This window comes from Bos mutus, chromosome 6, assembly GCF_027580195.1.
Source record: "Bos mutus isolate GX-2022 chromosome 6, NWIPB_WYAK_1.1, whole genome shotgun sequence".
NCBI lineage: Eukaryota > Metazoa > Chordata > Mammalia > Artiodactyla > Bovidae > Bos > Bos mutus.
The window spans coordinates 104620314-104647159 of record NC_091622.1 but is presented as its reverse complement, the minus strand read 5'-3'; the positions used below and the strand labels follow the sequence as shown (position 1 = coordinate 104647159).

The following is a 26846-nucleotide window of genomic DNA, read 5'->3' as shown; positions in this document are numbered from 1 at the left end:
GTGTCCTTGGCAGTATATTGATTGATATAATGGGTGTATAGAAATGTAAGTAGTAGCCTCAATGTTTGTAACCTTGGACCCTTAATTCTTTTCTTGATTGAGCCCACCTCACCTTTGCCCTATAGGAATGCAACTTTATCCAATGCTTTTTGGAGGCTGGCGCCTGACTTTAGAATAATCACCTTTAGAGAAAAATAAGTTTCTTAAAATGTTAACAGGCCTCCTGGCCAGAAGATGATGTAAATCACCTAAACTTTTGCATATGATAAGTTTGAAAGCCTGGCTTCGATTAGGATCAGGAACTGCTCTCCTTACATGACTCTACCCCTTCCCCCATTATCCTCTATGCACAACTTAAGGTATAAAAACTACTTTGGAAAATAAAGTGCGGGCCTTGTTCACCGAAACTTGGTCTCCCCATGTCATTCTTTCTTTCTCCTTCTGGCTGAATTTTTCCTCTGAGGCGGGGAAGCTCATCAAGCCTACTAATTTTGCCTGGGCTTCTAAGATCTGACCGGGGAGGCCTTAGTGTCTCCTCTCCTTTGGGAGAACGGGAGGACGCCTGCGGCCTTCGTAGGTGATGTTAATTCCCTGCTTTGGAATTTTATTCAGCCTCTTTTCTTCACTGAATTTCTTCGCTGAGCTATCCTTATTTCACCACTCTTTATATCCTTAATTAAAGTTTAATTAAGCAGTTGTTTCCTGATCCCTGCCGACGCCGTCTCTCCTTCGAATACCCTGGATCAGCCGGGGCTGGACCCCGGCAGTACATGAACTGTGAACTTCCAGATGTTTGAGCTGGATTTACAAAAGGCAGGGGAACCAGAGATCAAATTGCCAACATCCGTTGGATCATCGAAAAAGCAAGAGCGTTCCAGAAAAACATCTACTTCTGCTTTATTAACTATGCTAAAGACTTCGACTGTGTGGATTACAACAAACTGTGGAAAATTTTGAAAGAGACGGGAATACCAGACCACTTGACCTGCCTCTTGAGAAATCTGTATGCAGATCAGGAAGCAGCAGTTAGAACTGGACACGGAGCAACAGACTGGTTCCAAATCGGGAGAGGAGTATGTCAAGGCTGTATATTGTCACCCTGCTTATTTAACTTCTATGCAGAGTACATCATGAGAAACGTTGGACTGGAAGAAACACAAGCTGGAATCAAGATTGCCGAGAGAAATATCAATAACCTCAGATATGCAGATGACAGCAGTCTTATGGCAGAAAGTGAAGAGGAACTAAAGAGCATCTTGATGAAGGTGAAAGAGGAGGGTGAAAAAGCTGGCTTAAAACTCAACATTCAGAAAACTAAAATCATGGTATTGAATCCCATCACTTTATGGCAAATAGATGGGGAAACAATGGAAACAGTGACAGACTTTATTTTCTTGGCTCCAAAATCTTTGCCGATGGTGACTGCAGCCATAAAATTAAAAGATGCTTGCTCCTTGGAAGGAAAGTTATGACCAACCTAGACAGCGTATTAAAATCAGAGACGTTACTTTGCCAACAAGGTCTGTGTTGTCAAAGCTATGGTTTTTCCAGTAGTCATGTATGGATGTGAGAGATGGACCATAAAGAAAGCTGAGTGCTGAAGAACTGATACTTTTGAACTGTGGTGTTGGAAAAGACTCTTGAGAGTCCCTTGGACAGCAGGGAGATCCAACCAGTCCATCCTAAAGGAAATCAGTCCTGAATATTCATTTGAAGGACTGATGCTGAAGCTGAAACTCCAATACTTTAGCCACCTGATGCGAAGAATTGACTCATTGGAAAAGACCCTGATGCTGGGAAAGATTGAAGGTGGGAGAAGGGGATGACAGAGGATGAGATGGCTGGATGGCATCACCGACTCAATGGACATGAGTTTGAGTAAACTCCGAAAGTTGGTGATGGACAGTGAGGCCTGGTGTGCTACAATCCATGGGGTCGCAAACAGTCGGACACGACTGAGCAACTGAACTGAACTGAGCTGAACTAATAGTATTCTGTGTCTACCTCAAAACCACCAAGCCTGGACCAGTTGTTCCCAGCACTACTGTGATTCCCTGTATCTCTTGGCAGGGCTTAAAACCCACAGGCTGGGGCCCTAGGGCTGTACTGGTGGATACTGATAGAACAGGGAGAAATCAATGTCAACCGAAATGGAATCCCTTGGAGAAACCAGCATTCACATAGGGTCATCTCACATAGGATCATTTACCAATATGCCCAGAGACTCAGGAGAAGATGCTTGCCAAGGTGTCATTTATAAAAGCAAAGAAACAAGCAAGCAAACCACATAAATGTCTCTAAGTGTCCAACATCAGGGTTTGACTAAATCAGCTATGGCACAGCCCTCCAAGGAATGTACTTTGAAGCTGTCTAAAGTTATGTTACAGCAGAGAACACAGTGTCTAGGAATGCCCTTCAGGAGTGTCTACGTGAGGTCCATGGGCTCCTAAGATGCTTCTGGAAAATGATCGGCATCACCTGAGATGTTTATTTAAGCATCCAGGACCGAACCCCAGCCCAGTGGAAGCTGACCTTTCACTGAGGAGGCAGGATTCCTAATAGACGCCCTAAATGATTCTAATTTACTCAACCGTGTGAGAATATGTGCCATGGGAACCCTGAAATACCCTGGTGTCTTAAGATTTAAAAAGCAAGTCACATGCAAATACAACACGTATAAAAACAGTACTGTTTGCACTTGTGTGAGTGCATATGTGAGTCTATGTGCAATAATGGGTACCCAGGTACCAAAAATTAACAGCAATTACCTCTAGATCGCAAATTCTCAACCCAGGGACTATTAACAATTGGAGCCAGACAATTCTTTGTGATGGAGGCAGTCGGGTGCGAACCTCTTTCCCGGCCTCTACCCATGAGTTGCCAGTAACGCCCCCTGTTGCTGAATGCAAAAGCAAGTGCAGAACGAGAAGTACCGTTTATGCTGTGGCTCTTTGTTCACAAGTTTGTCTCCCGCACCAGACTCTTGAGATTGAAATAGAATATCTAGACATTTCTCTGCTTGAGTTGGTTTTATAATTTCTGTAGCACTAGAAATTTACCACTCAAGACGTCCCCTAGTCACTTATGCTGTTTATCTGACTTTGTTGTTGCTCAGTTGCTAAATCGTGTCTGGCTCCTTTGCGACCCCATGGACTGTAGCCCACCAGGCTCCTCTGTCCATGCGATTTCCTAGACAAGAATACTGGAGTGGGTTGAAGAATACTGGAGCTCTCCTCCAGGGGATCTGCCCAACCCAGGGATTGAACCCAAGTTGCTTACATCTCTTGCATTGGCAGGTGGGTTCTTTACCACTGAGCCACCTGGGACATGCCAGGGTACACACCAGTATACTAAAGAGGAAGACATAACGCCCCCTAGTGGTTAACAAAAATGTCTCTAGACGTTGCCCAAATTGCCTTGGAAGGCAAGATCATCCACAGTTGAGAATCACCGCTGTAGATGGAAATTATAACAGATAATGTTTTACTTTGTTTTTTAGTATCTCTGCCCATTACTTCGTTTTTTCTAAAATTAATATAAAGTATTTCAGTCATGTAAAAATTTGAGTGTTTCTTAATGTCCCACACTCTGTGCTGTCAAAAAAGAAAAAAACACTCAGATGAAAAGATGTTCACATTAGTATTTACAGTAAATAGACTGATTTTATTATGACTTTAAAAGACTTAAGAAAAAGCATATACAAATCCATCCCAAATGTCACTATTCCTTCAGAGGCTTTAAACTATTTATAACCTTTAGATAAGCATCTCGATTTTAAGAATATATCTTAAAGAAGCAATCCTAAATATAAAAACTGTTTTACATACATGGTTGATTTTTGCAGAGTCACTTATTAAAAACAAAAAGTTATAAACACTCTAAAACCAATAGTAAGGAAAATGAAATTAATTACAGTGCTTGATAGACTAAAACATGAAAATGATATTTACAAAGAATTTATAACAATGAGGGGAGAAGGTTAAAGCCATATTGTTAAGTGAGGGGAAACGCATACAAAATTGAATATGTTGCATATCACTAGCAAGTATAACAAAACAGCAATAAAAAGAATCCTTTGCTTTCAAACAACTAAAAGAAACACATCAATCAAGTTGTTAGAAAAACGACTGTCAAGATCTTTGTCTTTAATTTTCTATCTACATGAGATGGCAGGTGTTCACTAAACTTATTGTGATAAGCATTTTATAGTGTATGTAAGTCAAATAATTAATGTATACCTTAATACAGTACTGTATGTCAATCACATCTCAATAAAACTGGGGAAAATGTCTATTAAACATTTAAAATGATTGTCAATTTTAAAAATTATTATTAATTAAACATCCTAGGTGATTTTTCTCTCTCTATTCTTCTGAAATATCCACATTTTCTAAAATAGGCCTATATATCTTTATAGTGAGAGGAAGACAGTAAAGATGTATTTTTTTAAAAACTTCAGAACAATTACAATGAAAATGTGCCAAACTTTCAGGTGAGAAATATGTCTTTATATTGATTTATACACAGTTTTCCATCCAGATGATAAAATAACTTTGTTCAAAAAATTAGACATAAAATATTTAAAAATTAAAAATCTTCAAAAGTACAATATAAAATAAGTGGAATTGTAGCTGCATTCACAGTTCTGAGAAGGGTAAAATTTAAGGGTGATTAGACTATCCAGATGGTCAGAAAAAGACTGTATATTGTAACACGATAACAGAAAGCAATTTTAATGAAAAACAAACTGGATATATATTTTTTCAACCTGCAACCACATTCTTTGGAAACAAAGGATCTCATTTTGAAGGAGATCAAATTTGGGTTTGATTAGAATTAACTAACCAAGGGCAGATTTCAGCCACCTCATCGATTTTGATCTAACTCGTTTACACTCATCCAGGGTGACGGGCAATTCCAGCTCATGGGAAAAGCAATTATCACAGACAAAAGGGGCCCTTCTCTCATCTGTAAGGCAATATTTGCCCGACCTTGCCATTCCCAGGTGGCTCCACCGAATTCTCTTGTTAGAGCTCCCCTCCGTCTCTGATGTGGACACAGATTATATCTTACAATAGACCTCGAAGAGGGAGGCAGCTGCGTGCATTCGGTAGAAAATAGAAAAGGGCATGGCCAGGTTGACCACAATTATCCAGGGTTCAAAGCCAAAGACAATTTCCTCCAATCCGTTGTCATACTCAGGGCGGCAGCCAAAGGCGGGAGGGATCCAGAGCTGCAAGAGAAGAGGAGACGGTCCCAGAGGCTGCCAGGGGTCCCACACGAACCCTGGTGCTGACCTGGACTCAGGGAAACCGAATCACACACGACAGAGCCAAACAGCCCCCACCCATTGTCTCCCATCTCCATGCAGCCTGCCAGTGCATTGAGCCCCAATTCTGCATGAACACTCTTCAAACTCACCTGCTTCTCTCCATCCTCATAGCCCTCACCTTGGTCTAGTCCCTGGTCCTTGGTCTCCCCACCTGGACTGCTGCAAAGCCTCCCAAGACCCCCCACTCCAGGGGGCACCTTCAATCCATCTCCCTGCGACCCCCACAATGTGTCTGCAGGGATGATCTTTATAAAGCACACATCTGACCTTGTCACTCCTCTGCGGGTCACTCATCAAGGCTCCGTATGCCTTCAGGAGAAAGTCCAAATCTCCTCAATAACTAGACACCTGTCCACGTCTTCACGTCCTTTATCACTCATTTCATTCTGCCCCACCAGACTGTGCACAGCCCCCAAATATGCCTTTTTTTCCCCAGTCTTCAGGGCTTTGCTCCTGCCTCTTCCTCTATCAGGGACTCCTTCTTCTGCTAAGTCCTACCTTCTTCCAAGTCTGGAGACACCTCCCCTTGCAGGAAGCCCTCCTCGATCTAACCTGTCAGGCAGGAACTTCCTCTGTCTCCCCACAGCCCCACCGTGCTTTCCCACAGTGGTGCTCCCTATTTTTCCACACCCATCTGTACATACCACCATTGGTGCTTGCAGATCCTGGGCCCACAGGTCTGGGCTGATGGTCTTTTTTCTGGCTTGTCCTTGGCTTAGAAAGACAGCCTAGGCCCTGCCCACATCCTCCTGACCAGGGGGAGAAGCACTGCCTTGGAGCCAGCCGTGGGTTTCTGCCACTTACAGACTATGATTTAACCTCTCCAAGCCTTGGTTTCCTCATCTGTAAAATGGGAATACTAACACCTGTATCAGGGGGCTCAGATGAGAATAAGATGGCACCTAAATCTGCAAAACATAGAGCAATAACCTATTATATTTGTTGTTCATGGAACCTATACCTTGGTTCCCCCTTCTCAGCCTTCCTGTTCCAGCTTCTCCTCCACCTCCCCTTAAATTCTCAGGCTCCTAGACCTGCTTCTCTCTCACACCGACACTTCTGCAACTTCCTCCATCCCCACACTGTGGCAGGCAGCCTCTCAGGTGACCCCCTGCAAAGGTCCCACCTCCTGGGATTCACGTTCCGTGGAGCCCCCTCCAAAGCTGTGAGTTGGACTCATCCAAAAGAATATGACACCAGTCATGGGATGTCACTACTGAGGTTAGGTTACAAAAGGACTCTGGAGTCCATCTTGCTCACCCCCTCCCATAAGAATGGAAGCCAGCTGCCACGTGAGCCACCAGAGGAAACTGGCTGCCATGTGAGCCACAAGAGGAAGCCAGATTCCACGTGAGCCACCCTATGGAGAGGCCACGTAGCCAGGAACTGTGGGCAGGTGAGTCTCAGGCTCGCAGCCAGCAAGGATCTCAAACCCTCAGCCCAACAACTCACCAGGAACTGAGTCCACATAGATGAGCCACATAAACTCACAGCTGCATACATGAATTTAGAAACAGACCCCTTTCTCCCAAAAAACCAAGCCAGGAAATGACTGCAGCCCCAGCAGACAGTTTGACTACAGCCTGTGAGGGACCCAGAGTAGAGTCACCCAGCTAAGCCACGCTCAGCTTCCTGACCCAGAACAGCTGTGCAATGATAAACGTCTGTTGTGTTAAGTTGCTGAGTTGGGGGTCATTTCTTACCCAGCAGTGGGTAACTGATACAAGTGACTTTCATTCACATCTCCACACAGAAACCTCTCAGGCTTCTATCTCTAGCCCTGGGTTCTGGGTTCTGGGTCCTTAGAAGTATTCCTCCCACGCCAGCTGGTTCTTCTCGCCTCCTTGGCTGGCTCCTCTTCCTTTGCTGTCTCTCAGTGTTGGCTGATCCCAGGGCTCATTCATTCCCGGGTCCTCTCTTCCCTACACCCGTGACCCCAGTGATCTCACCCAGTCCAGGTTGTAAACACCAGCTGTGGGCCCACAACTTCCCAATCCAAATCACCAGCCTGGTCCACCCTCGGAATTCCAGGCTCATATATCTCACAGGCTACTCAGCTGTCTACAACATATCTCAAACTCAACATTACAGTCCCATTTCTCCCCATCTCCTCGGCAACACCTTCTTCCCAAGGGCTCAACAAAACTCCAGTGTCATCCTGGTATTCTGATTCGCTCTCATAACCACCCGCCTACCATCTGATCCATCAGTAAATCTTGACGACTCTGCCTCCAAAACAGCACCCTCAATCCACTGCCGGGAGCCCGCGTGAGGAACTCTGCCCGTGGCAACGGTCATGAGGAAGGAGGCTCGGCATACATAAAGGCAGGATCGAGCCTCAGGAGTCTCCCTGGAAATTCTCGAGCATCTACCCCCAAAACCAGAGTCTGCCTACTTTCTGCTTTGTGCTCTCACCTACACCTCTGACTTTACGGGGGCTGTCCCCCCACTACCTCTCTCTGAAAAAAGAGTTAGCTTACAGCTCCAGTTAATAATTCCTGGGTGTGATAGTGTTTCAACCTACAAACTTCTTTGGAAGTCACTAGCCTGCCTGAATAGGTTTTTCCAGCCACATGTGATTGTTCAGAGCCTCCCAACTGTGAGAGGCATGAGATGTTCTAAAGTGTCTAAATACAGATTCCTTTGAGCAGTTAAAAGATTGATTAGAAATTGTATTGGTGAAGGGTTTTTCACTTGTTGGGCCAATGTTTGTTACTAAGTTTCCATATCCCTTACCTGCTGTGTCCCTGGCAGTGTACTGATTAATATAATTGGTGTATAGGAATGTAAGTAGTAGCTTTAATGTTTGTAACCTTGGACCCTTGAGTTAATTCTTTTTCTTGTTATAGCCCACCACACCTTTGCCCTATAGGAATGCAACTTTATCTAATGCTTCTGGAGGGTGGCGCCTGACTAATCACCTTTAGAGAAAAATAAGTTTTCTGAAGAAAGGGTCTTAAAATGTTAATAGGCCTCCGGGCCAGAAGATGATGTAAATCACCTAAACTTTTGCATATGATGGCAATGCCAAAGAGTGCTCAAACTACCGCACAATTGCACTCACCTCATACGCTAGTAAAGTAATGCTCAAAATTCTCCAAGCCAGGCTTCAGCAATACGTGAACTGTGAACTTCCAGGTGTTCAAGCTGGTTTTAGAAAAGGCAGAGGAACCAGAGACCAAATTGCCACCATCCGCTGGATCATGGAAAAAGCAAGAGAGTTCCAGAAAAACATCTATTTCTGCTTTATTGACTATGCCAAAGCCTTTGACTGTGTGGATCACAATAAACTGTGGGAAATTCTGAAAGAGATGGGACTACTAGACCACCTGACCTGCCTCTTGAGAAACCTGTATGCAGGTCAGGAAGCAACAGTTAGAACTGGACATGGAACAAAAGACTGGTTCCAAATAGGAAAAGGAGTTCATCAAGGCTATATATTGTCACCCTGCTTATTTAACTTCTATGCAGAGTACATCATGAGAAATGCTGGGCTGGAAGAAGCCCAAACTGGAATCAAGATTGCTGGGAGAAATATCAATAACCTCAGATATGCAGATGACACCACCCTTATGGCAGAAAGTGAAGAGAAACTCAAAAGCCTCTTGATGAAAGTGAAAGTGGAGAGTAAAAATGTTGGCTTAAAGCTCAACATTCAGAAAATGAAGATCATGGCATCCGGTCCCACCACTTCATGGGAAATAGATGGGGAAACAGTGGAAACAGTGTCAGACTTTATTTTTCTGGGCTCCAAAATCACTACAGATGGTGACTGCAGCCATGAAATTAAAAGACGCTTACTCCTTGGAAGGAAAGTTATGACCAATCTAGATAGCATATTCAAAAGCAGAAACATTACTTTGCCAACAAAGGTTCGTCTAGTCAAGGCTATGGTTTTTCCTGTGGTCATGTATGGATGTGAGAGTTGGACTGTGAAGAAGGCTGAGAGCCGAAGAATTGATGCTTTTGAAGTGTGGTGTTGGAGAAGACTCTTGAGAGTCCCTTGGACTGCAAGGAGATCCAACCAGTCCATCCTGAAGGAGATCAGCCCTGGGATTTCTTTGGAAGGAATGATGCTAAAGCTGAAACTCCAGTACTTTGGCCACCTCATGCGAAGAGCTGACTCATTGGAAAAGACTCTGATGCTGGGAGGGATTGGGGGCAGGAGGAGAAGGGGACGACAGAGGATGAGATGGCTGGACGGCATCACTGACTCGATGGATGTGAGTCTCAGTGAACTCCGGGTGTTGGTGATGCACAGGGAGGCCTGGCATGCTGTGATTTATGGGGTTGCAAAGAGTTGGACACGACTGAGCGACTGATCTGATGTGATCTGATCTGAAGTTTGCAGGAAGAAAGCCTGGCTCACTGCTGACTCTACCCCTTCCCCCATTATCCCCTATGCACAACTTAAGGTATAAAAACTACTTTGGAAAATAAAGTGTGGGCCTTGTTCACTGAAACTTGGTCTCCCCATGTCATTCTTTCTCTCAACCTCTGGCTGAGTTTCCATCTAGAGCGCGGAGGTCCTCTGTGACCACATATTTGCATGGGCCTCTAAGACCCACTCAAGAAGGTGCCTAAGGTGGGGCACCTTCCGCTATTCGAGAGGGCGTCTGCAGCCTCCGTGGTCAGAGCTAACCTGATGTCACAGGTTATATTGATTTTCTGCGTAAACCAAGCTACTCGGCCTCTTTTCTCCACTGAATTTCCTCACTGAGCTATCCTTATTTAACCACTCTTTATATATTTAATTAACATTTAAATAAGCTGTTGTTTCCTGATCGCCGAAGCCGTCTCCCCTTTGAAACCCCTGACTCCACCGGGGCTGGACCCTGGCAATCTACCCACCTCTCTCCACTCCACCCGCCAGGCCGCCACCCCCATCTCTCACCTGGACCATCAGTGGCCCCCCGCCCCGCTTATGCTCCCAGCCCACAGTCTGTTCACCACTCCGCACCAGATTATTTATGTAAGGTGGTGTCCCTTTCCCGGTTAAACTCCCAAAGGCTTCACAGCATATTTTTTTTAAAATAATCTACCCTTAAACAGAATGGCAGAGCCCTCTGTTAGATGATTCTTTACCAGCCCCCAACCCTGCTGCCCAGCTTGCCCCCAGCCACCCACATGGTCACACGCACTTCCTCCTCTTCTGGAAGGAGGCAAGCGCTCCCACCCAGGATTTTGCTTGGCTCTCTCCTCTACCTGGAGCGCCCATGGCTCCTTCTCTGTTCAGCCCTGGGCTCTAATCCCATCTCCTGAGAGAGCCTTTCCCACCAGCCCGGCCTTCTGATCAACCTCAGGCATCCAAGCACCACCGCACACACCCTCCCTTGTAGTTCTCTGCAGGGTATGCGTCACTATGGGCGTTTTTCCTAATTGACTCTTGTTGCTAGTCCTGCCATCTTGTTTGTAAGCCCCATAGGAGGAAGACCAACATTCTGGGGCACATGGTACGTTTGTGACTCACAGTAGTGCTGGCCCTCAGTAGGCAACCACAGCTCTATTTTCAGGAAGGGAGGAAGAAAGGGAAGGAGGGTGGGAGGGAAAATGAGAAGAAGAGATTATAAGCCTCTTTCCTGAAATCCAGACCTTTCCGTCTGCTGTGACGTTGGCTACAATTCTTGCTACTCATCCCCTTGGGAGGCAGACCTCTGCCCCCTTGCCTTGAGTCCCGATAGATGCTGTCACTGCCGGATCCATAAAATCCGGTAGAAATGGTGCCATGCAACGTCTACACCTGGCCTTAAAAGACTGATCGTCAGTCCAGGTTTCATGCTAGAGATGGGATACTCAGGGCCGGTGCACCGGGATGACCCTGAGGGATGGGATGGGGAGGAAGGTGGGAGTGGGGGTCAGGATGGGGGACACATGTACACCCATGGCTGATTCATGTGACTGTATGGCAAAACCACTACAATATTGTAAAGTAATTAGCCTCCAATTAAAATTAATCAATTAATTTCCAAAAAAAGATAAAAAGACTGGCACTTCCAATCCCCTGGAAGCTTGGCTCTGGGGTACTGAGCCACCATCTAAGAAGCCCACCTCCCCCAAGACCACAGTGCTGGAGAACCCCCATGCAGATGCTGCAACCAGAATCCCAGCTGAATCCAGCCTTTCGGCCTCCCCCACCCAAGGTGCCAGATTGTGGACTTTCCAACCCTACCACCAGCTTCAGTTGATACGGTGAGGAACAGAAAAGTCCTGCCAAGCCCTGCCAGCTTTCCTAGCCCACAGAGTCATCAGATATAATAAAATGGTTGTTGCTTTTGTCATGCATTTGGGGTCACTGATTACACAGCAACAGAAAGCCAAAAAAAAAAAATCTGCCTGTTGGTGATATCCAGAGAGACCTTACCATTGAATTTATTCAGTACTAAACTCGCCCTCCCCGTGAGCCCCCTCCAAAGCCTCCTCCCCATCCAGAGACCCTTAACCTCCATAAATAGCATCACCATGAACCCAGGAACTCAAGTCAGATGAACCTGAGGGTCCTCACACCAAGTGAGATAAATTCTATACAATTCTCCCCACCCCCACTGGCACTGCCCTGGTTCAAGTTCCCATCATTTCCTCTCTGGGCAGCTGTGGGGGCTTCTGTACCAGCTTCCCTGATCTTTGATCTTATCTCTCTCCATCCTTCCTGCACATTGCTACAAGGACATCATTCCAAAACACAAAGGTCTGAGAAGGTCCTCTACCACCCTCAGCATGAAGACCGGACTCAGGCAGGCTTATGAAGCTCTGCTTAAGCCAGATCCATCTAACCACACACTCCATCCTCTTTCCTGCTCTGCTTCACATGGATGGAATTCATGCTAAGCTGCTGCTGCTGCTGCTGCTAAGTCACTTCAGTCATGTCCGACTCTGTGTGACCCCATAAACGGTAGCCCACCAGGCTCCCCCGCCCCTGGGATTCTCCAGGCAAGAACACTGGAGTGGGTTGCCATTTCCTTCTCCAATGCATGAAAGTGAAAAGTGAAAGTAAAGTCGCTCAGTCATGTCTGACTCTTAGTGACCCCATGGACTGCAGCCCACCAGGCTCTTCCATCCACGGGATTTTCCAGGCAAGAGTACTGAAGTGGGGTGCCATGCTAAACTGCTAGTGCTCCCCAAATAGGCCATGGTATCCTATGTCTCTGTGCCTTTGCAGATCATGTGCCCTCTGCCCCAAGGCTTTTCCTTGCCTTGACTACAGTTGGCAGACTTCCAACCATACATAGAGGCTGAGACAGGCAGTACTGAGTGGCCGTCTGTACATCTTCATCTTCCTTTTCACCTTCCATCATAGGGGCTAGAAAGCAAAGCATCCACTTCCCCATCCTCCCTGGTAGTTAGGGGTGTTCACATCAATCACAGACATTGCCTGGCACCAGTCCTTCCCTCTGTCTTCCTGTCTTGAACACAGGCATGATGACTGGTGCTACTGCAGCCATCCTATGACCATGTGGCAACAAGCACTACACCAGCAACAGTCAGGCAGAAAGGTGAACAGAGCCTGGATCCTTGATGATAGGGTTCAGCTGCCAGGCCAACCCTGAGCAGCCAACTTCCAGAATTCTTAAGACTGAAAATACTACTTATCAAGCTTCCTACTACTTATAGCCAAAAGCACTCCTCATTGAGACTATGTCTCACCTTAAGCACCCCTTGCTCATTCAAGTCCCTGCCTGAATCCACACTCCCCTTCTCCCTTGCACATAGTCCTGTCCCAGCCTTTGCCGTCTTCACTACATTGTATTTTTTTCCTTGTCTCCTTCTCCCACAAATACTATGACCTTTTTGAGGAAAGAGATTGAGTTTTCTCACTTTTAATTAATTTTTAGTTCCCACCCCAGCCCCTGGCACACAGATACTCAGTACATGGATTTATATTGACAGAATATAAGCCTATGTTCCGGCCTAATATTTTAACCTTACACTTAAATTATTTTGATTATAAGCTGCCTTCACTCCTCATTCAAAAACAGCAGGGAAAATAGATTTATCAATTTTTTTAAAATAAAGAAATAATGATGCAGATTACCGAAATATTGCAGAGGAACAAAAAAGCTGCAATATTCCTCAAGACTCTTCTCTGGGCATTGTCCTGAAGGAAACAGGAGTGGCAGGCTGAGCCCTGGGCCCTTTCCCAGCTCTTATCCTCTTTCTCTTTGCCACCGACTTCTCTCAGACATGTATTTCCATTGGCCGCAGGCGGCATCTCAAGGGCCTGGGGAGCCATGTCCCCGGCCATAGGTCCGTTCTTGAGGCAGGAAGAAGGGAGAGACGTGGCATTGCCATTGTAGACTGTGACCACCCGCAGGGTTCTAATGTCTTCGGAGAGCTTCCCTGGCTCTCGGTGAATGGACTCAATGATGAAGAGGTTCTGGATGTATTTCTCGACAACAGCCAGGATGGAGTAGGGCAGGTTGTACCAGGTGTATGGAGGGCGGGACTCAGCGCAAAGTACGGCCAGGATGGAACCCCAGGAGATGAACCAGGAGCCAGAGGCGGTGCCCACCAGCAGGTCCGCATCCAGTTTGCGGGCCGGGTTTTTGGACTCGTCTAGTGACTGCTCATCTAGCCTATAAATCCGGATCCCAACCAGCCCTGCTGCCCCCATAAGCATCAGCAAGATGCTGGCATACAGGTAGAACATGATGAGTGCCACCTCGCTCTTGGTTTTGGAACGGCCGATCTGGATCAGATACACCACCACGACCCCGATGGTGGTGGCCAGCACGGTCAGGCCCAGGACCGAGCCCAGCAGGACCCCGTGCGACCTGAACTGCATCTTCTGATGCTGGTGACTGTCGACCTTGCGCCCGATGTTTTTCCACAGGACGTAGAGCATCGTGGAGGCCAGGATCTGATACTCTATGTTGAAAGGATAGAGGTAGTACATTCCGTGGGAGATGGCCAGGCAGAGGGTCGGGGGTGTGCAGTTACACGGAGGCGTGTGGTCATCTAAAACTAGGGGAGGCAGATCACAGGGGAGGGCGATTAGCATGTTCATGTGATGACATGGAAAACCACAAAGAAATATTGTCACTATGGATGCATGCTTGGGTTTGCCCATTGAATGAAAAGCTTTGTGTCATGGCTTATTGTCATGCTGAATATCCTGTCTAACTTGACAGCCGTGAATGTCCCCCAGAGAGTACTGATTACGTGAATTAGATCTTCTCCAGACATCAGAATGTTGTCCAACCATTGGAAATGATATTGTAGCAATCTATTTACCAACATACAAAGATGTTCAGAAGATACTGGTGAACAAAAGCAGCTTGCCAAAGAGGCTAGAGCATGACTCTCTTTTTATAAGTTACAGATATAAAGGTGACATAGAGAGACAGGGAGATAGACAGACATAGAAGAAGTCTGGAAGGCCACATACTAAAATGTTAACAATGGTTATCGCTGGGTGGAAAAATAGCAGGTGATTTTTCTTTGGTTTGCTTTTCTATTTTCTTTCTTTCAGTAAAAGAAACATCTCAAAGTATCTTTTTTGCAGTTTTATTGAGATATAATTGACATATTTGTGTAAGTTTTCCTTTAGGTTTTGCTTCACTGTATTTTCCAAGCTTTCTATATGAATATGATTGACATGTATTATTTTAAAATTACTTTTTTAAAAACAACCTTGTGAGGGAAAATGCCTCTTATTAGGAAAGATTTTCCTCTTGAGAATATCTGAAGCCAGCAAGTGTGGCAAGAGACAAGTCCCATCTTCTGGAAGAAACTTGTTGATTGTATAAAGGACCATTTCATAACAAGGAGGGGAAATGCTGTAAGTAAATAATTAAATATGCAGCAAAAGCCTTAAAGTTGGTGTAAAGACTATGGCCTATAATTCCAATCTATTGCAGGGGACAAGTCAAAAATATAATCAAAGCATTAGGTAAAATTTTGTTGTGTGTTTCTGAGAAAGAAACAGAAGCACTCAATGTGGCACAATTTAGAAAGCATTAGATGGATTTTATGGCACCCCACTCCAGTACTCTTGCCTGGAAAATCCCATGGACGGAGGAGCCTGGAAGGCTGCAGTCCATGGGGTCTCTGAGGGTCTGACATGACTAACTTCACTTTCACTTTTCATTTTCATGCATTGGAAAAGGAAATGGCAACCCACTCCAGTGTTCTTGCCTGAAGAATCCCAGGGATGGGGGAGCCTGGTGAGCTGCCGTCTATGAGGTCGCACAGAGTCGGACATGACTGAAGTGACTTAGCAGCAGCAGCAGCAGATGGATTTTATAATGGGTTAATTAGATGAATTTACAAAATTAGATGAATGCTATAATACATCTTTATAATGGAATAGTGGTGGTGGTTTAGTCACTAAGTCGTTTCCAACTCTTGCAACACCATGGACTGTAGCCTGCCAGGCTCCTCTGCCCAAAGGATTTTCCAGGCAAGAATACTGGAGTGGGTTGCCATTTCCTTCTCCAGGGGGTCTTCCCAATCCAGGAATCAAACCTGCAATGCAGGAGACCGGGGTTTGATTCCTGGGTTGGGAAGATCCCCAGGAGAAGGAAATGGAATAGTATAATGGAATAGTAGGCAGACATTAAAAATATAATTGTGTCTGTGACAACCTAGAGGAGTGGGATGGGGTGGAAGGTGAGAGGGGTTCAAGAGGGAGGGGACATACGTATACCTGTGGCTGATTCATGCTGATGTATTGCAGAAAGCAACACAAATTGTAAAGCAATTATCCTTCAATTAAAAATAAATTAAAAAATTTTTAAAGATTAAAAAATAACAATTCTGTGTTTTAATGATGTAAGAAAATAATTATGCTACAATAACAATGAGGGGAAAAGTAAGAACAAATTGTATATCCAGTATTTTTAAATGCGTACCACAACCTGGAATTCAGTTGTGAGCTCAGTTTAAAGGACAGCAGCCAATATTTTTTAATGGAACTGCAATGGAATAAAATAGGATTGACTGAATGGAATCAAACACAAAAGAAATTTGAGTATCTTTGATATAGTATGATTATTATTTCATGGGAATATACATGTAGACATAGGGCATTTGGGTTGCAATGTAAAATCTATTTCTTACTGTAGGTGGTAGAAAAAAATGATTGAATATATACCATAGGATCTCAACTACAAATACACAGCACACTACCAAAAACTAACCAGATGTTAACAGCATTTAGCTGCACTCCTCAGTAGGTGTTATTGTGGATTTTTTTCTTTACATTTTGCCATTGCTTTAATTTATGATATGCATATACTACTTATAAAATCAGGCAAAAAAGGCTTTATGGTAGCACTAGTTACCCTCACTTGTTTTTTTATCTGCTAATTCCAAACTCACAGTCCTTCCCTCCCCTATTCCCCTCCCCATTGGCAACAAGAAGCCTGTTCTCTATGTCTGTGAATCTGTTCCTGTTTAGTTGATATGTTTGTTTGTGTCATATTTTAGATTCCACATACAAGTGATATATATTCATCTTTCTCCGGCTGACTTACTTCACTTAGTATGATAATCTCTAGGTCCATCCATGTTTCTATAAATGGCATTGTTTCATTCTTTTTATGGCTGAGTAATATTCCATTGTATATATGTACCATTCATTTATCCATTCATCTGTCAATGACATTTAGGTTGGTTCTATGTCTTGGCTATTGTAAATAGCACTGCTATGAACATAGGGCTGCATGTATCTTTTTGAATTATAGCTTTGAGTGTGTATATATATATAAATATATATACATACATATATATATGTATATAATGTGTATATATATATATATATGCACCCAGGAGTAATGTGCCTTACTTTTGCAGAGCACTGCAATTTTCAATACATAAGGAGTTTCCCTACCACTTGTAACCTAACCATACATCATAAGACTGTATGATGCAAAAGACAAGGAAGAACTCAGAAGAAAAAGGTTCGGATTAATAGAATGTTAGAGTTGACAAAGTTTCCTTTTTTATAAATTAATCTAATCCCACCTTCACCAAGGTCTCTGGAGCCACATTGCTATGATTCAAATCCTGGCTGAATCGTCTACTCACTGTGTGATCTTGGGTTAGTCACTTAACTTCTCTGAGGCCCAGTCGTTTCATCCATATAATAAGGTCAGTGTTGCCTACCTCCAAGTGTTGGGACAAGAGTTTAATGTGCCAGCCACTCAGAGAATGCTTAACAAAACATGTTGTTATTGTTGTCATTGCTGTTACTGTTACTGATTCCAATGAGGAAATGAGGCTCAAGGAGCATGACCTTCCCAAGAGTAGGCTGCTGGTTGGGGGTGGTGAAGAAATATAGTGTGTACCCTGATTTTGTCATCCTCACCCCACTGGTGAGGAAACAGGTTTAAAGTTCTCCTTGTGACTGATCTGGGTTTGTACAGAGAGGACAGATATGCAGTACATTAACGCTGGAGGTACTCATGGAAAGTACGTGGTTCAAGCCCCCTCACGTTATGAATGAGAAAAGAGAGGCTTGGAGTGGTTGAACGGTGTCCAAAAGTCACACAGCCAAAACATGATAGGCATAGGCCCCCAACCTGAGGCATCAGTCACCTGGGCATTGCACCTTCCTCTACCCCACACTCTTCTCAACTCCAGTGCTCTAAGATCAAATCGACAGATAGATTCCAAAAGAGAACTTTGGAAGAAAACGAAAAGATTCACACTACAGGCACTCAAATAGGTACAAGGGGGAATAAAGATGGGCCAAAATTATAAACCAAGTAGAGTTAAATAAAAACTTCAAATGAGCAAAAACCGATTAACCACAACATACCATTAGACATCTATGGATTTTTAAATGTTATACTTGTAGTAGAAAGAACTGGTCGTAGAGGTTTAATTAAAAACACAAACAGTAACAACCACCAATCTTCTGCAGTTGTAAATAAAGACATTCACCTCCATACCAAACTGAACCATGAGAAACCGTGATCAAAATGATGACCCTTGGGTCTGACGAGTCACTAAAGAACCCTTTAATTATGCTCAGCACACCCTACTTATGGAGGCAGGATGAAAGACTTAGGAGGTTTTGAAAGATTTTCAACAACAGGGGATTGTCTGGACGATGTTCAGTTGGGTGGACCCTGCAGGTCTTTGAAACCCATCCCTCTGTCTCTGAGGTTTCCCAGCTGTTCCAACATGACAGCCAGGCATCTCTTATCACTCACCTATAGTTATGTTCCCAAAGCCCAGGGTGATGAGTCGTTCCTTGTGTTCGTTAAGTTGGTGCTTTGACTCATTCAGGACGCTGTTAGCCCACAGAAGCAGGTTGGTGAACACTGAGTGGATCACCCCAAACCTGGAAAACACAAGGACTCACTGCTTGAGCAGCCCTGGGAAACTCTGAGCCCAAGAGATGAGGTGGAGACTTTCTATGCATGCACACACGTGCACACATATACACACGACTCTTTCTTTGCAGTGATTGTGGTTTCATCTGGCAACTCAAGCTCTGGGTGGGTCCCATGTCTGGCTAGGAGAAGCAGTTGCATGGAACCTTCCCAAACCAGTCTTGGCACTCTGCCTTAATCTTGAACCTGCCAGGACTCAATTCATTGTCTACAGGACAAAAGGAAAAAAAAAAAGCCCTGGGTCTTGAAAGCAGGGACACAAGGATGGAAATTTACTAAAAGCAGGCAACCAACCCCACCATACCCCAAACCCTTTCTTCCAGAAAGGAAGAGGACAGTTAAGAAAAGATAAAAGGGCTATATTGGACATCTGGAGAGTTCGGTATGTCCTTACTGTTGGGTTGCCAAACCAATGGTCATTATCAATCCTCTCTGTCTTACCATTTACTTCAAAGACACCAAAACAAACCACAGACTTGATATCTGGCCTTCCTTGCAATTAGGCATGGCCATTCTGGCCAGTAGGATGTGAGGTGAAGTCTACTGGCACTACGGAAAAGCTTCCAGTTTCTTGATGGAAGACAACAGAATGAGAAAAGCCTCTTTAGCCTCCTTCTCCCCCTTTTTCCTGGCCTTCAATGTAGACATGAAAACTGGAGTTGTGGCAGCTATCTTGTAACCATGAAGCAACCAACATTAGATGAAACCCTCACCCACTGAGGGAGGCAGAGTGGAAACATTCAGAAAGCCTATTCTGTGATAACACTGTTTAGCAGCTGGAGTTTCAGACAGGTTTAGGAAAGTTGCTGTGTTTAGTTGCTCAGTCATGTCTGTCTCTTTGCAACCCCATGGACTGCAGCTCGCCAGGCTGCTCTGTCTATGGGATTCTCCAGGCAAGAATACTGGAGTGGGTTGCCATGCTCTCCTCCAGGGCATCTTCCTAATGCAGGGATCGAACCCAGGTCTTCCACATTGCAGACGAATTCTTTACCAGATGAGCCACCAGGGAAGCCCAGGTTTAGGAATTAGGCCATATTATTCAAATGGTAAAGAATCCGCCTGCAATACGAGAGACCCAGGTTCAATCTCTGGGTCACGGAGATCCCCTGAAGGAGGGCATGGCAGCCCACTCCAGTATTCTTGCCTGGAGAATCCCATGGACAGAGGAGCCTGGTGGGCTACAGTGCATGGGGTCGCAAAGAGCCAGACATGACTGAGAAACTAACACTATACTACTATTTCACAAATAGAGTAAATAGCCACATTTGGAGTTTAAAAATTAGTAAGCACAAGGCTATTCTAGTCTGAGCAGAGTTCTATCCCTGCCTCTGACCACCCTGCCTCCTAAGGAAGAAGAAAAGGGATGACTCTGGACTCTGGAGGACAGGGGAGGGAACTAGGGCAGTATGGTTCCAATGGAGTCACGGTCTGTTTCAGAGCCTCCAGAGTCTCTGCATGGCTGCCAGCTTAACATGTGTTCACATTGGTTGCTTCTAGGGTGCTTAACAATGGGCCTTGCATGAAGCAGGTGCAGCAAATACAGGTGATTTGAGGAGATTCCTTGAAACTTCTAACTGATCACTTCCCAGTGGCAGAGCAGAGGCCCAGAGGATGCAAGCCCCCTTTAACCAAGAGCAGGCTTGTCCATGATCTGCCTACAGAAAAAACGGTACAGTTGGGTCCTCATCCCTGACCTTGCTTCTCCTCTGAGTTTTAACCCAGATGACTCCTCTGGGGCTCCCACGAACACTCGCAAGGCAAGTCTTTCCTTTTTTGAACTGTAGCTTCCTTTGGCCGCTTCCCAATGTCCAGGCGCAAGTGGAGAAGGCAGCAGCGACAGAGGGGTGCGGGTGGGCAGTCTGAGTCAGGTGTTTGCCCATCTGCCTGCCCCTTGTACTCATCCATTTGCTCCAGATTGTGGCCAGCCTTCCCCAGGGCACCTGGGAGGCACTGTATGTACAGAGCCTTTGACAAATGCAGACAATACTGTTTGCCTCCGGCTGGCTGTCTGGCTTTTCTTTTACTTATAATGCACACAGCTCCCCTTTCTTCTCCTCTTTCCTGGTCCAAATGACGTTGCCTAATCCCTGTTCCACAGAATCCAAGCAGGTAAGACCACTGCCACCCATGGCTGCAGGCGTTTTTCTGTCACACATGTTCCCCAGGAGCCGACAACCTCCGGTTGGTTGATCTGGAAACTGTCCTACAAACTAACGGCAAACATTTCCTCATGCCAGGCTGCCTTGCTCATACTGGGATCGAGTTACCCCAGACCACAAGAAAGAGAAAGATTCCATGAGCCATTTTTTGACCTCAGTTTATCTTTCCAGCTCTGATTTCAGAAGTGCTATTTTTCTAAACTTCCCTCTTGAGAAAAGAAAAGCTCTCAAATCTGTAAGAATTATCAAATCAGGAGAAAAGTCCCTGTATGTACTAAAAGCATGGATAGTGGAGTATTGGCTCAAAAGACCAGAAGAAAAGGGTAAGTCCAAGAGTGGGAAGTTCTGAAACCTCCAGGGCGTGGCAGGAAGTGTCCATGAATAAAGCAGGCCTGGGACACATTAGGCAGTGGTGGGTGATAGGGTCTACATGGGGGCTCATGGTTGAAATGGCTCATTATGTTGACCTCACAAAGAATAAAATCACAAGGACCCTTGAGACTGACCAAATTGCCCAAATGAAGTTCTGTTTTCCCCGCTGGTGCCTACCTTCTCAAAGCTACGAGACCCCCAGATTCCAGACCTCTGGCTATGTGACCACAGGACTCAGCAATAGGTTAAAAATTAACCATCCCTTCAGAGAATTTTCCATTGGTGGTATATAAGAAAGACCCCATCAGAAAGGGAGGACACTCGTTCTCCGTAAGGGCCAGTCACCCTCTCGTTTCCCTCTAATAAATTTCCCTTTTCTTGCCTGACTGCCCGGGTCGCTCTCTTTTTCTCTGCACTCCGTCTTAAGTGGGGACTGTAGCTAAATGAGTGGCCAGCTCCCATCTGGAGGGAATGATCCCAGCTCAGCCCTAGCTCTTTGCTGCCATGGACATTTTGGATTATCAAACCTTCCAATTTTTCTGGAGACATTTAACTCTGGGGACTTCCCTGGCTGTCCAGTGCTTAAGACTCCACATTTCCACTGTAGAGGGCACCAGTTTGATACCTAATCAAGGAACTAATATTCCATGTGCCACCCAGCATGACAACAAGTTTTTATTAAAATGTTTTTAAAAAATCTAAAACCAAAAAAAAAAAAAAATCTAAAACCAAAAGGTGATGAGTAACTCAAAAATGGTTAACGCTTTGCCCTATTTAAAAAAAATAACAGGCTAAATCAAGCTATGAGAATATTTAGTTCAAACTACATACTATCCAATTTAGGAAAGAGGCCCAAGACAGGGAGATTTGTCTCCAATCGCTCAACGAACAAGGTCAAGGCAGGACCAGGTTCCAGTCCTTTGGAATTCCTTTAGATGAAAAACTTCAGTGGGAAATATCTGGGTACATGGCCTAGAGCAGCATTACCCCAAATAAGATAATATAAGACACTGAGGTAATTTTTAATTTAAATTTAAAAAATTTTTAATTAATATTTAGTTTAAATTTAAATTTAATTTTTAATTAAAAAGACACTTTAATTTCCCAGTAGTCACATTTAAAGAACAGTAAAAAGAAACATGTGAAAATAATTTTAATAATATTTTTTTGTTAACCCCAGTATATCTAATATACTATGATGTCAACTAATCATAAAGAAAGATTTCACCCAGTAAACCCAGATGGCCACTGAGCCACTGTGATGCCGCGGAAATCGCATTGGATTTAAAGTCTGCATCCAGGTCCCGCCCAGCTATGCACAGGTGAGCTGCATGACCTTGGAGATTCACTTCCTTTCTCGGCCTCCTCCCCTGCTAAGTAGGATCACGATTGTAGCTACTGTCCCTAACCGCCAGGGCCATCATGAGACACTCTCATAAGTAACACATGTAAATGAAAGTGCTTTATGAATGGGAAAGCCCATTTTATTCAGCCAGGAATTCCTGGTAGGACAAGTGGCCCAATAATCATTTGTTGAGAACATCTCACCCTTTATCCCAACAATTCTACTTCCAGGAATTTAACTCAAGAAAATAATCAGAGGATAAGCAACAAGGTCCTACTATATAGCACAGGAAACTATGTTCAATATCCTGTGATAAACTGTTGTGGAAAAGAATATGAAGAAGAATGTATCCATAAGTGTAATGAATCATTGTGCTGTACAGTAGAAATCAACACGACACTGGAAATCAACTGTGTGGGAGCAAGTCACGCAGTTATGTCCAACTCTTTGCGACCCTATGAACTGTAGCCCACCAGGCTCCTCTGTCCATGGGATTCTCCAGGCAAGAATACTGGAGTGGGTTGCCACACCCTCCTCCAGGGGATCTTCCCAACCCAGGGATTGAGCCTGAGTCTGTTATATCTCCTGCATTGGCAGGTGGGTTCCTTAATGCTAGCACCACCTGGGAAGCCCCTAAATCAACTATACCTTAATAATATACATTTTAAAAAAAGAATGAGAGATGTTCAAAAGTATTTTTAACTGAAGATGTTCATCACAGTACTATTCATAATAACGACAAAAACTTCCAAATTCAATGTCCAGTGAGAGGTGTTATGGACTGGATTGGGTCCCTTCAGAATTTATATGTAGAAGCCCTAACTCTCAATGTGACTGTACTTGGTGATGGTGTACAAGGAGGTGTGTGTCAGTCGCTCAGCTGTGTCTGACTCTTTGCGACCCCATGGACTGTAGCCCACTCCTCTGTCCATGGAATTCTCCAGGCAAGAATACTGGATTGCATAACAATTCCCTTGTCCAGGGGATCGTCCGGATCCAGGAATTTATCCTGGCTCTCTGGCATTGCAGGCAGATTCTTTACTGTCTGAGACACCTAGGAAGCCCATATAAGGAGGTAATTAAGGTTAAATGAGGTCATAAGGGTGGGGCCCAGATCCAATAGGACTGGTATTCTTATAAGAAGAGGAAGAGACACCAGAGAGCTCTCTCCCCATGCCCAGAGGAAAGGCCAGGTGAAGACATAGGGAAAAGGCAATGCCCGCAAGTCAGGGAGAGAGCCTCACCAGAAACCAACCTGCTGGTACCTTGACCTTGGATGTGGAGCCTCCAGAACTGTGAGAAGATACGTTTCTGTTGTTTACACCCCTCCTCCCCTGCCCAGCATGTGGTACTTTACCAAGGCAGCCCGAGACGAATACAACAGGGCTGTATAATTTGATCAACTATAGCAATGGCACTTTATGCAATCGGTAAAGATCATGGAGTAGAAAAGGTCAGGGGAAATGTTAATGACAAAATGAAAAGAAAAGCCAAGAAGAGCAGGACCACAATTGGAAAAAGAAAAAAATTTCCTATCTATTCACTGAAAAAACAACTGGAAGGAAACCAAAATATGAATAGTAGTTACCTCTGGGTAGCAGCTGTCTGAGGAATCTCTGGCTGCTATAACAAAACAAAAGACATTTATTTCTCACAGTTCTAGAGGCTCAACGTCCAAGATCAAGGTGCCAGCAGACTTGGTTTCTGGTGAAGCCTCTCTTCCTGGCTTGCAGATGGCTACCTGTCACTGTGTCCTCACGGGTACACTCAGGGCAGGGGGTGCGAATCACTTGTCTCTTTTCTGTGTGGATACAAATCCCATAAGGAGGACCGTACCCTCATGAACTCATGACCTAATTACTTCCCAAAGGCACCACCATCAAATACCCATCACCTTGGGGGTTAGGGCTCCAACACATGAATTTGAAGGAGACACAGATGTTCAGTCCATAATGGTGGCATCATGGTGATTTTTAACTTCCACTGTGTCCTTACAAGTTTTATCAGGAAACAAACTACATTTTTTAAGAAGAATGTTATGGAGTAGACACAGTGAAACTCACACTCCAGAACAAAATCAGCAAGCATTCTCCTCAAGCTGCAAGCCGAACCCAGCCTCAGTGATGGAAAAAGGAGCAGGTGACACACACACCCGTCACTGCCCAGCACATGAAACAGGAGACACTGGATGGGAATCCCTGGCTTGTCACTTGCACTCTGGAGACCCAGGGAAGTCCCCTAACCTGCTAGAACCTGCTGCCACATCCATGTAATGCAGAGAAGAATCGTTACCATAGTTACCCTGACAGAGTCCATAGGAAACACGAGGATGGATGGGGAAGTCTTTGTCCTGCCCTAAGGGACAATTTGCTTTTGGCTAAGATCAAGTGTAGTCTGGGGGCTTCCCTGGGGGCTCAGTGGTAAAGAATCCACCTGCCACTGCAGGAGACGCAAGAGACGTAGGTGGGTTACAGTACACGGGGTCGTGAAAAGTCAGACACGACAGAGCAGCTGAACACAAGGGACAATTAAGATGGCAGTTAAAGGTCACTGCCAAGGCCACTGCTCGGGGCTGCACAGGGGAGCAGCCAGTCCACACGCTCCTGCAATGATGCTCAGATGCCTGGGTACCTTGACCCATTACCTCTGCATATCACCACTAGTGCCTGGCATCAGGCTCAGCACACAGTAGGAGCACAATAGATGCCTCACTGATGGATGAGCAGATCCTTTTTGCATAATGAGGTTGGTGACAGTTATTTCTAGTCCATGGAAGTCTCCAGGCCAGAATACTAGAGTGGATAGCTTTCCCTTCTCCAGGGGATCTTCCCAACCCAGGGATCGAACCCAGGTCTCCTGCATTGCAGATGGATTCTTTACCAGCTGAGCCACAAGGGAAGCCCAAGAATACTGGAGTGGGTAGATCTTCCCAACCCAGGAATCAAACCAGGGTCCCCTGCATTGCAGGTGGATTCTTTACCAGCTGAGCTATCAGGAAAGCCCTCTACTTCAATAAAATAGTTCCAACCAGTGCTCATATGTAAGTCACTTTCTTAAATAGCAGTTTTCATTTCAAATGATACTGGGGGACGTTTTTGTGCCTTATGGATAGTTTATATGATGAGGGATCATTCCAGAAAGCAAACAGTGATCCCTTGATGCCTCTATATGTGTGCACAGAGGCTTTCTTACCTGATAATCATAGTTTGCATGAAGGTAATTCACCTCATTAGCCTACAGATTCTCTCCCTTGATCCTCACAATCATCTCAAGAGAAAGACGGGCAGACATAATAATAGACCCAACACTCAGGGTCCTTATTCTGTACCAGGAACAAGCTCTACATCAATTACTGCATTCAGTACCCAAAGGCTGGCTATGCTATTATCCGCATTTTACAGATGAGGAAAACTGAGGCTCACAAAGGGGAAGTTTCTAAGAAAACAGAGGCAAAATTCAACTCACATCACCATATTTTTAGGGCTGTCCCAGAAGAGGCCAAAGGCAGAGGGTCCCCTCTCCAGGCCACAACTGAAGGCTTTGCTTGTCAGAATGGAGAAGAGAGTGGTTCTCATATTTTAAATCCAAGTAAGATGGCAGGGATTAGCTTTGTTTGCTCTAAATGAACATTAAATCCAGCATGTAAGTGATTACCCGCAATGTTTACCTTTCCAGTGTTTTGAAAGACTGGATGATATCCTTTGAGTGCCCCCAAAGAAAGTATACCTAAATGGAAACAAAGAAAATAAAGATATATCAATGGGAAAGCCATCACTATATCTGCACAATGAGAAGTTATAAAACCTAAGGGAAGGATGTGGAAAGTGTTGGGCATGTTAGTGACCACCCCATCCAAAAATGACAAGTCATTTCTGGTGATGGTGGCATTCATGTGCTCCAGGGGCACTGCCATGAGAATCAGAGGGAGGCCTCCAGGTTTAGGAGAAAATGGTACCCTGTGTGCTGTGGGGTAGGCCTTGGGGAGCAGCAGCCTGCCTGCCATGATGCCTGTTCACCTGCTTATACCATCCTTATAGGGCTTCATTCGAGAAAATATCCACTAAACTGTTCCTACATCAGTGGCTGGAAACCAAATTTTGAGTGCTTTAAATGAAGACCAGAAGTGATTCAGGGTGGTCTTTTATTTCACTCTACAGTAAGTCTACTATATACAAACCCTCAAGTTGTGAACTTTCAGAGATGTAAGCATGCATTCTTTCAACCTCAGTCAGTCAGTTTAGTCGCTCAGTCATGTCCGACTCTTTGCGACCCCATGGATGCAGCACATCAGGCCTCCCTGT

At 44.9% G+C, this 26846-nt stretch overlaps 1 protein-coding gene across 2 annotated transcripts in view; it reads right to left on the bottom strand.

Moving 5' to 3' along the window:
• Positions 1 to 3642: 3642 nt before the first annotated feature.
• OTOP1 (otopetrin 1) overlaps positions 3643 to 26846 on the bottom strand; it is a 48074-nt gene continuing 24870 nt past the window's right edge. For both annotated transcript variants that reach the window (XM_005893193.2, XM_070372692.1), the window contains exons 3-6: positions 26213 to 26271; positions 18487 to 18617; positions 13362 to 14290; positions 3643 to 5233 (exon numbers count right to left, since the gene is read on the bottom strand). In XM_005893193.2, coding sequence (XP_005893255.2) covers positions 5063 to 5233; positions 13362 to 14290; positions 18487 to 18617; positions 26213 to 26271 — 1290 coding nt within the window. In that variant the 3' untranslated portion in view covers positions 3643 to 5062. The remainder of the gene's footprint in view (positions 5234 to 13361; positions 14291 to 18486; positions 18618 to 26212; positions 26272 to 26846) is intronic.